At 43.9% G+C, this 15,301-nt stretch overlaps 2 protein-coding genes across 3 annotated transcripts in view; one reads left to right on the forward strand and one right to left on the reverse strand.

Annotated features, from left to right (window-relative positions):
- Window positions 1-7,927, reverse strand: part of setd3 (SET domain containing 3, actin histidine methyltransferase) — a 34,153-nt gene extending 26,226 nt beyond the window's left edge. Inside the window, exon 1 of one of the 2 annotated variants that reach the window (XM_084382039.1) lies at window positions 7,791-7,927. Coding sequence is in view for 1 of the 2 variants with exons in the window: in XM_084382038.1 (XP_084238164.1) it covers window positions 7,206-7,253 (48 nt within the window). In the remaining variant the exon portion in view is untranslated. Of the gene's footprint in view, window positions 1-7,205; window positions 7,754-7,790 lie in introns of those variants that run through there. The other variant, XM_084382038.1, reaches the window with a different exon arrangement.
- Window positions 7,928-8,099: 172 nt separating this feature from the next.
- On the forward strand, window positions 8,100-14,721 carry LOC311273557 (uncharacterized protein; the record flags this gene model as incomplete). Its single annotated transcript, XM_084380661.1, has 11 exons — window positions 8,100-8,160; window positions 8,284-8,662; window positions 9,160-9,241; window positions 9,429-9,560; window positions 10,752-10,857; window positions 11,062-11,119; window positions 11,320-11,489; window positions 11,612-11,784; window positions 11,879-11,909; window positions 12,040-12,108; window positions 13,538-14,721. 11 exons carry the CDS (start codon window positions 8,100-8,102, stop codon window positions 13,981-13,983), a joined length of 1,707 nt encoding a protein of 568 aa, XP_084236787.1. The 3' UTR covers window positions 13,984-14,721.
- Window positions 14,722-15,301: the final 580 nt, after the last annotated feature.

Raw genomic sequence — 15,301 nt, forward strand, 5'->3', positions numbered from 1 at the left:
TGATTGTGATCTCGATTTTTGGGTCAAGCGATCTCCAAACGAATATAATCGAATTGAAACAATTTATTTGGCATTTTTCGTTGTACAGTAAGGCTCAAGATTTTCTGAAAGAGACGCGAATGCGCAATTCAGTCCCTCCCAAAAGCATTCAACGCAGCCCTGCTGACTGGCACTCACTCAAGTTATGTTTTTCTCTAAATTACATAATCGCCATCAGTCAACAGGATGCTGTCTGACTCTGTCTGAGGGAGGCTGTTTTATGGGGAAGGTTCACTGAAGTCTCGGTCGGGAGGGCTGACCGTCGTGGTGAATTTTTTCACCGCAAAAAAAACACTTGGTGAGTTTTTTGCCGGGGACAGACGCTGTTTTTCGGGCAGAATTGTGACGAAGAGTCAGTCGAACAGACACTTCTCCACGTATAACTGCTGTATTTTTTTCCTCATATAATAAGCCAAAGACTCGACCAGTTACCACATCACTGTTGTTTGGTCCTGTAACATTGCTTTGTGGGACATTGCTCTATATTTTGTTGAGTCAAGGACCTGTATAGTTATCAGACAGTGAACACCATCAGACCAACACACCTCGCTCCGCGCCGCTGGCGAAATTTCACCCCTCGCAAAAACAAGGCCACAACCCCCACGACATCAACGCAGAGTCAGACATCGATCTCAGACACGCTATATGTACTGTATGTATAATGCACCCTATACTTTGTCTTATTTGATTTTCTAAGTATATTTATTTTATTCATTAAATGTTTTATAGAAATTGCAGAGCACTTGGATACATATTTGTACATTATTTTCGATTTGAACATTTCGTGTATTTCTTTGAGAGAAATGCTGAATAAATGCATCATGTTTCCAAACTCGTAATCGTTTAAATAATCGTGATTTCAATATTGACCAAAATCATCGTGATTATGATTTTTTCCATAATCGAGCAGCCCTAGTCTAAATACAATGCCGCCTTCATTTGCGCCCAGATTAGCTGCCGTTTAACTAGTAAAAAGGGAGCTGGACATGCCCTCAACACACTTGCGCCATGCACTTCAGGCCATATGCCATACAGTAGATCATTTAAATAGGGCCCTAAGAGAGGGCAGGTGAGAACAGGAGCACAGTGCAGAGGAGTTAACTGACAGTCGGACATCAGCAGCAGGTGAAAACAGCTTGCAGAGCCTGATTATTTTCACATGTTACTCAGTGAATTGTGGATTTATTTTGACCAAGCCAGAAGTGATTGCGGAAATACAGACCAAGACTGTGTTGGTGAGTGTAATTTAATTTGTTTGAATGAAATAGGGCTGCAACAACTAATCACGGAGACTACGGAGGCAACAGAAACCAACGTTACAGAAAAGAAATAAGCACGACCCAAGCCATCAAAAGTGTGGGAGCACTTTATACAGTATTGAAGTTTTTAAAGAAAACTGCAAGCTGCAAGATGTGCAAAGCTGATCTTGCACACTGAAGAGAAAGCACGTGGGAGCCATGGATGAAAGAGACTCGGTACAGAAACGGTAGTAAATGTTTCAAAACCCATAACCTGTCTACATTGATCCGCAGTATCTGTCCGTTTAGTCAGTTATAATTACTTTTCAATGACGTGGAGTACTGTACAGGCTAACTAGTGAAGGTTTGGAGCATATAATGCGAGTGACGGGGCACCGAAGCGCAGCCTCTATGAGCGTCATCTGCCACGAAACTAGTTCATTTCACCAATATTTTGTTATGATACGCTAGTGCTATTCCCCTCTGAGTCCGGGCTCGTCTAATGTCAACATCCGGGGTCTATAGGTTGACCTACTACTTCTGACCTGGAAGATGTCGTCTCTGAGCTGTGCGCACGAGCATATCATGACAAAATATTAGTGAAATGAACTAGTTTCATGGCAGATAATGCGTTACATAGAGGCTGTGTGTCGGTACCCCGTCACTCGCATTATATGGATATATCGGTGCTACACTGGATCTAATTTCGTCCAAACAACTTCAAATGACACCAAAGTTATCTGGGTGAGTAAACGATCATATATTTTGCTAGAAATAAGGTCCAGGTTGTAAAAAACTGTAGTTATCCTTGAAGTGAGTTTCATTATAATTGTGCTACTATGCATACCGATACTATATACCGTCTCTCTCACATCAGAAAGGAACAACTCAACATGGGTAACGACGTTCTGAGGAAGCATGCCCCATGCAAACCACAGCAAATAGCTGTTCTGACTGATGGTATCTTCAGTATGCTGGTAACTGACATGAGGCCACTATCAATGGTGGAGGATGAAGGATTCAGGAAAATGATTCACGGCCTCAACTCTGGTTACAGTCTTCCCTCAAGGGCCCATGTCACCAATGTGATGGAGAGGATGTATCAGATGACATTCCAGAGAGTGAAGAGTGCCATAAAAGCCACCAACAGCAAAATTGCTCTCATCACTGACGTATGGACAAGTGTGGCCATTTAAGCCTACCTTGGCATTACATGCCACTACATTGTAGACGTTTGGAACATGGGAGTCAATCTGTCTTACCACTATGCCACTGGAGGACAGTCGCAGAGTGGTTGGAGGAGGTAGCAGCCAGATTTGAAATTCCTCCTAGCAAAATTATAGCCATTGTGCATGACAATGGTGCCAATATCAAACTGTAGGAGAAGCATGGGTGGGCTTCTGTCCGCTGCACCGCTGCACTGGCCACACCTTGCAACTAGCCATCAATTCTGCACTGAGGCACTCAAGCTTTGAAAAAGCAATTGGGGCTGCAAAATGTTTTGTGGACATTTTTTTAAAAAGCGGGCTAGCATGCAACAAGCTGAGAGAAAAACAGCAACAAATGGGCACACCAGAGCACAAGCTTGTGCAGGATGTAAGCACAAGATGAAACTCCATGATAACCAGACGGCTTGAGCGAAGGTGGCCTGTAACCGCAATGCTGTCCGACTCAAGCATCACACAGAAGGGAAAATGCTACCTTGGCTTAAAACCTGACCAGTGGAGCCTGCTTGAAGAGCTTTCCACAGCCATAAAACCCTTTGAATGTGCTACTGTGTTTATGAGTGGGGACAAATATATCACAATCTCTGCAGTACCTCCACTTGTGAAGGGACTATTGAAGTCCACCAAGAGTGCTGCCTTTGAGTCAGCAGCAGTGCAGGCTCTCCAAGTCACTGCTACGGAGCAGCTTCAACAGCAATGGAAGAAGGAGATTACTTTTTCAGACATGTCACTGAACAGGGATCCTCTCCTCTGCCCTGGACCAGATGTTCAAAAAACTGTTTCTGACACCCGAGCAAGTCTTTAATGTGCAAGCCAAATTGCAAACACAGGCACTTGGAGTGAGGAGGGAGGTGGATCAGCAGCAGTGTGATAGTGTCAGTTCCAGTGCCACTGCTACCTCAACCATACAGACGGTGGACCTACAGCTCCTGTTTCCTTACTTTGACTCGCTCCTCGATTCTGAATTAGCAGTGAAGAAGAGAGTAGAGTGGGAGAAGCTGAGGATCCCAACGGCCAAGTGAGGAACTAAGTCCTCACAGACTTTGGAGAGAAGCCCATTGCCAAGGAAGAAAATCCTTTACACTGGTGGAGGGATCATGAGAACAGATATCCCACCTTGGCCAGGTTGGCAAAGTCCTACTCATGCATCCCTGGCACCTCAACACCATCTGAGCGCCTCTTCTCTACAGCAGGTAACATAGCATCCAAGAAGTGAGCCAGCCTTGGCCCAGAGCATGTGGACATGCTAACATTTTTGCATTGCAATGCAAAGTTTCTGTAAACTAAATCTGAAACTGAGTGCATGTGTTCCTTCAGAACATTTCCTCCATAGTCCAGTTCTACCTCCATGGCCTGTTGTTGAAGCCATTTATAGGTATAGCAAAGCCTGTTCAAGATTAAGCTTGTGTTCTATGTGTTTCGTTATTATTATTTAAACGTTGCTGGTCAGCTGCTTCAACAGGTTTTTGTTTTGAGGACAAATGTGAGCACTTTATAAAAACCTATGTTGCGTTTTTCTTTGTTATTCAATGTAGGAGCAATATTTTATTTTTGAATAAAATGCTTAAAAGTAAAAAAAAAAAAAATCAGCTTTTTTCTTTTAATCTGATTAATCGTAAAAATCGTCAACCAATTAATCAATTATGAAAATAGTTGTTAGTTGCAGCCCTAGAATGAAGTGTGTTTAAGATAAGTTAACAAGGCATTTAAGGTCATCTTAGAGATATATTAGAGGTATAAGAGAGAAACTTGAACACAGAAGGTGTACAGTTGTGTTTTTCTGTAATTAGAAGTAAGAGTATTTAGTTCTTGACATTTCATTTATTTTGTTTATTTACTAACAGCTGGTATATATTTGCCAGTTGAAACTACGGGGGCTGTTGGATTATCACCATCAGGATGGGCCGGGGCTAACTAGTTGGCATTCAAACTTCAATAGAGTAAGTTGCAGTGATGGGCCTATGGCTTTCATGCCAGCAAAATGACACCTCTAAATAGACCAAGTGTCAATGTCCAGTTTACATGGACCAATTCAATTTCCAACAGGCCTTAGCACTACTAATATGAATTCCTCCTCCCGTGCAGCTGCTCACCCCACTTGCTCTCACTTACTTGCACAAACACAGACGCACACAATTTCACAATCCAGACAGTTTAACAAAGCAAAGTGTGTCTGTGTCTCAATCCCCGTCTAACCAGCACTCACACATCTGCTCACTGACATGCAGGAGCAGTTGTCACTGTGGTCACAAACCACTGTCTAATAAACAATTATCCAAATCTGTCTGGTAAACACAAAGCAATATTAGAATTCATTTAGCCACTTCCTAACTTTATCTGTCTGCTGTTTGGTTCTGAGCTTTGTCACTGAAAAACTATGAATGAATATAATGGAATAGAATTTTTTTTAAAACAAATAAGGAATATATAAAAAAGGAGACTGTATATTAAAACTCACATGCAAACACACAGACGTAAATGAATTAGAGAAAAGTTGGTAAAGCAGAAAAACAAAACAATGAGCTAAAACAGGCTTCACACAGCTGAGGGGAAGTGCAGAGTTGGGTGATAAATCTCTGTGGTTCATTACCACAAGCGACCCCTGCAACTTTAACCTTTTAAAATCCCAGTGAGTAGGATTTAGTGGCATCCAACACTGAGTTTCAGGCTTAAACCCACTGCAGGCCCTTAGCCTCACCCTCCCATAGAGTGGCTGCCAAATACGCGAAAAATGCTCTCTAGAGTTAGAGCTTAGTTTGTCCTTTCTGTGCTTGCATTGTGAAAGAAACTAAGGGTTACATTTGTATTTGTAGCACTGAGGAATCACGCCCATCTGAGCAGAGATGTAACTGAGTAGTGCAGGGTAACTTGCAGCATGCGTAAAATGTTATGATGCTTTTTGTTTTAACAAACGACAAATTTTTTGGGCGTCACAGTTCTTTCAAAATGACTCATTTCACCATCAGAATAAGATCCATTTAGTCTGATAACATTTGGAAAGTCAAGAAGAGTTTGACAGTGTCTGCTCCGTGCAGCAGTAGTGCTGGCAGAAGAGTAGCAGGAGTCAGACTCCACTTATAGCTTAACATGGGTAAGAAGAGTTGACCAACAAGACGATGTCAGAGGTTTGGTGTCAAACTGAGAAGTAAAAGGGCCTGTTTGGCAATATTTCAGATTTAAACCCAATGCTAATGAGGAGAACTACTGAGGGAAAAGGAGTTGGTTACCTCGTAGAGAAGATGGAGTAGTGCAGCCTGTTGCCTGCAGTTTTTCATGTAACAGCTAACTGAGGCTAGTCTTTGTTCCATCACTCCCACAGACTGTATAAAACTACTCACTGCAAGTTCCCCTGTCAACAAACGCCAGACATGACTGTCGTCTTTATTTATAGAGGCAGTTTTGATGAACGAAAGGGGTAAGTGCTGATCTCACTGACAAACAATTACATTTCCTGTGACTACTTCATAATAAAAGTCTACTTGTGTTTCAGCTGTTAAATGATCTTACTGTGAAGCTGCTGCAGGCAGGCAAGTTCAGTGTTTTTTCAAAGTTCATTTGAAGTAAATGAATACAGCGCTTGACAGATCATGTCTTTTCTTAATACATTTTATTAATAATAATGACATTAATAACACTTTTTATAGATATAGGGCTTTTCACAGTACTCAATCTTATGTCACATTGACATTTTTAAATGTTCATTATAAAGATATAATTTTTTGTCAAGCACTTATTGATGCAAGACATTGTGAGTTAAAGTTTTTTGCTCCACATCACCTCACATAATCACTGTCTGCTGCCTGGCTCTGTCTGCCGGGGACACTCACGTTTTTTCTGGTGGAAGTGTGACAAGGAGTCGGTAGGACAGACAGGATGACAGACACTTTTCCATGTATAAATTTGGTATTTCTCTCCTCAGATAAGATGCTGAAGACACTACCTGCTACCACATTACTTGTTTGGTCCCGTAACATTGCTTTGTGGGTTGAAATGTGGGACATTTGTCTTTTATTTGCTGAGTGAAGGGTTTGTTTAGCTGTCAGACTGAACGTCATCAGAACATCACACTCCTGTCCTGCGCTGCCAGCTTACCCTGACACACAGACGTCGTCTCGCCTCTGTTGTGGCTCTGATACTACCTCTGCAGGCAGATCAGAGGCAGAACCCATCCACCTCTGTAACTTTCATACAAACAGCAAGGCCAAATATCGGCGCAAGATTTATAACTTGTAAAGGCTGTGGAAAGGGGCTCCTGATACTCTTTGGGCTCCACAATGTCAGAGCTAAAGCGCAGATCTGGGTAGTTTACCCAGGAAGACAGTAAGTGTTTTTGGCTTTGTGCAGCACTGAGCAACTTTCATGAGCATTAACAGGGCCCCATGTGACCCTGTATCCAGATTCTCCATAATCATCCAGAGAGATAAAAAGGCTCATTTTTAAAAGGTAATTAACATACATTATTCTTGGTTTCAAGTGATGTAACACAGATGAAAACATCATTATTGACCAGTGATGGAACCATGACTTCCAAGTAAACACTAGAATCAACTCTACTGTTGAAAAGAAGAGAGAGAGAGAGAAATGTACAAAGTAGAAACACTACTCCTTGAAATTGCACATATCTCTGATGTAAGTCGTGCAGAAAAAACTTTGAGCTCCTGTCCAAATCTAACTGAGACAGCTAACAGCTCCTCTCACCTACCTCTGGGCTACTGACACGGTTAGCAGCGTGCTTTGAACGCATGTCCATGAAGTGCCAATCCCTGCTCCTCTCTGCTCGGGCTTCCGTGTAACATTAGCTACATGACACTTTGAACTATGAACACTGCTGTAGCTGGAGGCTAATACCAGGACTCCATTTAAAACATGGCGCAGGCGAGATATTTCGCTTTTTATCTTCCAACCAACTACAAGTTCACACCCCACTAGTAGTTAGCCCTCTTTGATATCTGTAGCCTTCCCGCTGGGCCAGCAGCTAGCTCACTAGCACTGAATCACGCCCATCCGAGCAGAGCCGTAACTGGAGCAGTGCAGCGCTCATTCATGCACACTGGCAGACTTCACGTTACCATGCTAGCTGCTAGCTGCTAGCTGCTAAGCTGTCAAGTAATAATGGCTCAGCCTGAGTTTTAGAAGGGGCTAATCTACTGAATTGGCTTGGTACCTCGCCCAGCCTGCTAACATACAGCTGCCTCTACAGCACATTCATGCATTGAAACAGAACCACCCCCAACACCAGGTCCAAACTTTACCGAACCAAACATGAGCATTTTTCTTCGATTCATACCTTTTTTAAGTGACAGCAGCAGTTCCTCTGTTCCTTCACTGAAACCAACCTTGACTGTATCGCGCATGTGATTGGAGGAGTCGTAAAATACGCCTACAAAATAAAACACTTTATTCCGGAGCGCTGATTGGTTGTTGCGCAGCACGCTCGCGGAACATGACAGCGACTGGCTGAGAGCGGTGCCGTGTGAACGTTTAACGGCTGTTCTCCCACCGAGCTCTGTGATTGGTTGTTTATTTTTAGAAAGCTTAAAGCAACCACAAATGGAAACGTTTGAGCCACAGCGATTGGTTTAAAGACCCGTCGATCATGGATGTGGCCCCGGCGTACAGGGTCTTTGTTTGGATGGAGAAGCCCCCGTGCAGCTGGAGTACTGTACATGCCTTCTGTACAGCAGGCTGGAGTATTTCACTTGTTCTTCTGGTGGATCCTGTTCATGTGTTAATGACCTCCATCAGTGTGTAGCAGCATCACCTGTGGGCAGGATGAACAGACTGTGTGGCGGTCTGCAGGAACAGTAACCTCTTCTGGACAGTGGAGAACATTTGGAGCAGCTGCAGCATCTCTCCTCTCCGTCCCGCCTCCATCAGTCGGTACCAGGTTACACACTGTGATAGCATCGAGTCCAGCCTCAGGTTCTACTGCAAGCGGGACAAAAAGGTCCTTTCCACCCTGGAATTCATCAGACCCCTCTTATTCTGGGACAGGAAGGACCCGGCCACCCTGGATCACATTAAACCATGCTGGTACTGGGACAAAAAGGACCTGGTCCACACTCCATCCCAGTCAGAGGGACTGGACCCTGCCACTGAGGCCCGGTACCGCAGAGAGGGGGCTCGCTTCATCTTTGATGTGGGCACACGGCTCGGCCTGTATCCTTCTGTGGTTCACACCATGCTATGAATGTCAAACAGTTAGACCTTTTAGTCACAGAGGTCCAAACCAGGGGCAGACCGGTTATTATCATGTTCTGATAGTCAGCATGTTTCTGATGATCAGTGTCTGTGATTGTTCTGTCAGACTGCCAATAAAATAAAGTCATTTCAAAATGTGCTGCTCTGGCTCTGATGCAACATCCTCACAACTTCCTGCCTACAACACTGTCTGATTGGCTACATGTCACAAAGTAACTGCAAAGTAACTAGTAACTAAAAGTATCAAATGCATGTAGTGGAGAGGAAGAATAAAGTAGCAGAACATGGAAGTGTACTTTATCACTGGTTTCAGTTTCATTTATACTGCAAATGAATATCGGTTCCAAATATCAATTGTCAGTATGTATCTATAAAATACTAATGCTAATGAATGAGTAACTACTGTGTACAGTGTTGAATCCCTCCGTCAGGCCTCTTGACCTCTGTGGCTGCAGACATTATGACACACTGGCTACTGGCATCGTTTACTTCCACCGCTTCTACATGTTCCACTCCTTCAAGCAGTTTCCAAGATATGTAAGTATTGTAGAGTTGTAACCCGACCAGTGGTTTATTAGACATACCTCAACTCATTCTTCTAATCCGTTCCATATTATTTAATCTTCCTCAGTAGCATCTGTACTTTTCACAAACACTGCGGTGAAAGCAGAACTGTAAAATATGAAGGACCACATGTTGTTTCTAACACATGTGTTGTGTGTAGGTGACAGGAGGATGCTGCCTTTTCCTCGCTGGCAAAGTGGAGGAAACTCCAAAGAAGTGCAAAGACATCATCAAGACGGCTCGCAGCCTGCTCAATGACATCCAGTTTGTGCAGTTTGGAGATGATCCCAAGGTATGTAGCAAGAAAAATGCAGAAAATATTTAAACCCTCTCCTTTCTCTGTTTCTCTTTAACAGTTAAAGGTTCATAGTGTTCACGCACGTGTCTTCGGCTTTGTTGACTGCAGGCAATCAGATTGATTTCTCAAGGCAGATCTTTAAGACTGTCTGCACTGTTGTTTGCAAGTGATGAGATGATATGTGTGTCCAGACACAACCAACCTATTTGCATGGGTTGCTGTGGTGATCACGCAGGCATCAGTAACTATGTGCTATGGTGCTGTGGCTTTTGAATGCCTAGTATTGTTACTGTAGGTATCTTCCAGCTTACACTGTACAGTTGGAACCACCTCTGAGAGGCTGTTCATGTTTGGTTTTACCATCCGTCCCAGTTGATCCGATCACAAGTGGACACCTTCAGGCCCGTCAATTCACACCTGGCATTAAATGCATCTCAACACCCGTCTCGAGTGACCTCTTGTGATCGGATCTCACTTCCTCGCTCTCTATGCAAATATACACCTACATCACTGGAACGAACCGATACAACATTTTATACACAAGGACAGACATATCTTCATGTGTAATGTTTCAACCAGAATGTGCTGTAGACGGCCTTTCACGCATTTTGTAATGTTTCTCTAAATACAATTAGTCTCAAAATGTAGCATTTTTTAAAGGGAGTCTGGGGACTTTCTCCACAGAAGTAGCCTTTATTGGTTACTGTTACTGTTTAGTGTCAATAAAATGTTGTCTTCTTTCATAAATTGAGTGTAAATGGTGAAATCAGTTGAAACTGTGTTCAAACAGCTGTTGGGAGGTATAACATACTTCAGACATGGAGGCACACAGGGCATGAAAACAGACATGTCCAAACTGTGGCCTGTGTCACTCAAGCCTTCTCGTAAATTCAGCATTAAATCATAACATGAAGTTGTTAGTTTCCTTGTAAAAAGTGTCAGTTTGTGGCAGCATGGCTGTACCAGCCTGTCTGCTTCTGTGTCTAAAGTGCTAAAGTCTTACCCGCCAACATTTAGCAGCTGTTTGAACACACTGTTTACACTGATTTCACCATTTACACTCAAGTTATGAAAGAAGAAACATTTAGCAAAACATTAGCTTTGCAGTGCTTTGGGGAAATGTGTGCTGTCCCACCGCAGACACTAAGTTTGTTTATCTGTGTAATGCTGGGTCTGTCCTCACAGGAGGAGGTGATGGTGTTGGAACGAATCCTGCTGCAGACCATCAAGTTTGACCTGCAGGTAGATCACCCCTACCAGTTCCTGCTGCGCTATGCCAAGCAACTCAAAGGTATCTATGTTTGTCTTTGTCTGTTTCTGGGGCAAATTAAGTATCGACAAATGAAAAAAAAATGGTGAGTAAATAAATATACGTTGATTGCTTTGCCTGATACTGTACCACAGTTATTGGTATTGACACAATGACGTTAAGACGTACGTTAACATTTGTTCTGATCAAAGTGGAGCTGATGCAGAAACTACTGCTGTGTTTCAGGTGACAAGAGCAAGGTGCAGAAGCTGGTTCAGATGGCCTGGACCTTTGTTAATGACAGGTGAGATCAAGAACCAGTATTTTTGACTGAATCCTAGTAAAAAAAAATTAGTACAAATATTCAGTATATTTACTCTTCAGCTGTTTCATCAACATGTCATTCATTCATTATTTCTGTGGTATTTATCGTCAGATGTTTGCAGATTGACTGATGTGTACTTGGGGTATAAGAATAATACTATCACTTGTGGTCCTCCCAAGCCTTTGCACGATGGTGGCGCTGCAGTGGGAGCCACAGATCATAGCGGTGGCTGTCATGTATCTGGCTGGACGGCTCTGTAAGTTTGACATCCAGGACTGGACCTCCAAGCAGTCATCCCGGCGCTGGTGGGAGCAGTTTGTTCACGATGTGCCTGTGGAGGTGCTGGAAGGTAATGGCAGCACCACCACAACATTTAGAGTTTAAAAGGTACAGAAGCTGTTGTAACCCTCATACTGTTTCCACTGTTGTCTGTGCTTCTCCTCTACTCTCCTGCTCTCCTCCATCACAAAGATATCTGCCACCAAATCCTGGACTTGTATTCTCAGGCTAAGCAGCCGATGCCTGAAGGAGGTATAGGGACTGGGGAAACCCTCCCACCACCTTCCATCCTGTCCCTCTCAGCCCCACCACAGGCCAAGAGGGCCTCCCCTCAGACCAGCCCCAGACCACCCAGACCAGCCCAGGTGAGTGGACTGCCTACATGTCAACCTCTATTAGCTTATCTTTGATTCTATTTTATGGCTTTATTTGATACAAGTTGTGTTTTTTTTTTTTTAGCCTTCTCCCAAAGATGACAGCAAGGCCACTAGTAAGTAAAATCCTGCCTATCTTACAGCCTGAAGGACTCACAGTTGTGTTTCAGCTCAATCTGTATCATCTTGTCTTCACATTCTTTCTTTTGATCAGTGCCTCTTTGGTCTTGTGTTTTTGTTTTCCAGAGCTCACAAGTCTAGAACCTCCTCCACCTCCTCCTCCTCCCCCTCCTCCGCCAGTCTCCATAAACCCTGGTCAGTGTCTTCTGCCCTTAAAGACATATTTCACCACTGGAAAGATTTCTGGAAGTCTTTTCATAAAACTGGGCTGTCTGTGCAGAGCAAAGTATTCTTGAAATCAGTGCGATATGACCAGAGAAAACAGGGGTAAAGAGCTGTAGTATTCAGTTTTGCTTGAAAGATAGAAAACCTAAAAAACAAGTCAACTCACACAGGTTCAGACAGGGAAAAGGCAACACACAGATAGTGAGTCATAGACAAGTCATTTCACACAGCGTGCTCTAAAATCATACGGGCAGATAGCAAAAAAAAGAGATTATCAGCTGAATCTGCAGCTTTATGGAACTTTGTAGGGAGTTTTAGTCAAGCTTGGTGCCTCCACACCTCCAAGTACTCAGCACGCTCAGAGTTTTGGCCACGGGATCATTTCAGAGAGAGACAGGAGACAGGCCAGGCATTTCACAGTCCTCTTTGAGCCGCGCGCTTCTGAGTACTGACAGCGATAATATCATTCATGCCAGTACAGATCGTTCCCGTACACTGCTGACCAGCGGGTCGAGATTAGGAGCACTTTTTTTGCTCTAGTGCCAAAATCATTGGCGCTGTAGACCGCACGCATACACAGGGATCATGGCACCCTCTCCAGATCCATTCCTCAACCGAAAGCCGTATCACTCTGTTAACGTCCAAATAATATCAGATGCAAACTGCCACCTTCTGAACGTGGTGGCCTGTCGACCAGGGGGAGCCGCGACTCCTTTGTGCTGCAGAATAGTTCTGTGGGGATGCGTCTGGCTCCAGGAGCTGGTGGAGATGGGAAATGATTTGTAATTCTAAAAAAAACCATCCAGTTTAACTTTTATAAAACTCCATTTTATAATAATGTAACATAGGTGACCAAGGTTATGTCCTCACTCCGTGGCTGATGACCACTGTGGCAAATTCACTTTGGCAGCTTTCGGAAATCAATCATTGCAAGTTTTTTTCAAACACACTGTCAATCCTATATTCCCCTGGATGTGACGATGTGGCATCAGTGCGAAGCACAACTGCACACCAGTTAGACTGGCAGTGGATCGTCTGTGGCAGCAGCAGCAGAGTTGGAACATGATGCAGTCATAACCAGGAGACATGTGGGGGTCAGATAATGAGTGAGTGCCAGCCATGTTCAGAATGCCACAATGGTCCTGCTAAGTCAACTCAAAGCCTCTGCACCAGAGGACTGATCGCATATAAGCCAGGCCTGTGTGTGTGTGTGTGTGTGTGTGTGTGTGTGTGTGTGTGTGTGTGTGTGTGTGTGTGTGTGAGAGAGAGAGAGAGAGAGAGAGAGAGAGAGTGTGTTTCACTCATGTTTTGGTGATACAAACACAAGCAGTAATGGACACAATAATGTCACTTTGTGTACAAGTTTTTGTGGATCAGCATTCTTTCTTTTCTCCCACAGAACCCGTCCCCCCCTCCTCCTACCCACCAACCCCAGAACTCTCCTCTAAACCCCCCCCTCCACCTTTACCCCACTGCCCACCACCTCCACCTCCTCCACCCAAGGACCTACCCCCTGCTAGCTCCTTGGTGTCCAGTGAAGGCTACCAGAAGCTGCAATCGATGATAAAGACAGAGGGCTCCTGTTACACCACTGTACACCAGGCCGGCGTCCCACCTCTGGGCTACCACCACTACCCCACAGGCCCGACTTCCTACCACACTCTCCCACTCTCAGCCTATAGCTACCTGCTCGCACCTCCGCCCCCCTCAGTCTTGGGGCTGGCACCTGGTTTGAGTGGGGGGTACCCACCACAATCTACTGCTGGACACAATCAGCTGCCGCCTCCACTGCCCCCCGGGATACCCCCAGTCAGCGGGCTGAGTCGGGGTACGTGGATGAGATGAGGACCATAACGTGAGGAAGGTTCAGAAAAGTTCAAAACATTTTAAAATCGTTCAGTTCACATGAAACCACCACAACAGGCGACGTTAACGGTCTGAACATTTTCACATTTGAAGATAAAGGAAAACTTCCAGTGTTCACAGTTCTGCAGAACATGTTCGTTAGGTGATGATCATGGAGCACAAAGGAAAGGAAATTATGCTAATTTGTGCCAATTTCATGACATTCTGCAAAACTGTACTTTTATAAAAATCTGAAAAGTTGATGTAGATTTCACTTGACGGAGTGAAAAACACAGGATCTGTTAAATGACATTTTAAAGTGAGCTGTTTTCTCATCTGTTGTATTTATTACTGGTTCGTGTCCTATTTAATGTCCCACATGACATCTAACACTCTGATGTCATTCCATTTATGAGAAGATATTTTTGGTGTTTATTGCACATGTGGAGTTGCATCTGTTTATTAAAGAGGACTCAGCACTGTAAAAGGCAGCATTCCCACCTCCTTCAGTCCATTATGTCTTGTCTCGGTGAAGCACTTTGTGTTTGAGAACAATGGACTCCAGTGTTATTGAACAGGTTTATAATAGTGTTGTTGTTTGATTGTTTTTTTCTGTCCGGAGCTTAAAATAGTTTGGTGCCGACCAAAGCTGGCGCCCTCAAAGTGCTTTGGATGTTTACTTTTTTTACTGTGAGAATGTAATAAACCTAAAAATAAAAGTGTGTTGCTAAAATTGTATTATGTATTTTATATGTCATCAATTGTTATTACAATGGTCTCTAAAGGTCACTTTACAGTAGGCTGTTTGCTTCAATGCACACAAGCTAGCATGGACTCCTCAAAGTGTCCACAAAGCCTCTTGTGATGTCACAGACAGCTCGACCTTCTCAGTCTTCATGGGTGCCCATAAATGTTGAGTGGGGCTGAGGTCAGGTGACTGTGGAGGACAGTCCAGGACAGACAGAAGTCCTTGGTCTTCTTTGGTCTTGCTACGCTTTGAGGTGTTTGGGCTCATTATCCTGCTGCAGTATGAATCTTCTCCACAGAAACCAGAGGGTGGTGCTCCTCCTCAGTCAGGGTGGAGTAAATTCTGAAAACAGAACCAGACTTGAATCTTCACTGTGGGTTTGAAACACTGTTAAGATCCTGTCAAACGTTCATCTCCGTACATACACCTTCTGTTACTGACAGACATTTCTGACTGGGATTCATCAGTAAACAGGACTTTTCCAGTCATCCTATAGGAAATGTGGTATTTCTCAGCCTTTGTCCTCCTGAGAGGTGGTTTAGAAACTTCTCCTGGTCCTCTGAGACACTA

The sequence above is a fragment of the Pagrus pagrus genome, assembly GCF_965226575.1.
Source record: "Pagrus pagrus genome assembly, chromosome: 18".
Classification (NCBI taxonomy): Eukaryota; Metazoa; Chordata; class Actinopteri; order Spariformes; family Sparidae; genus Pagrus; species Pagrus pagrus.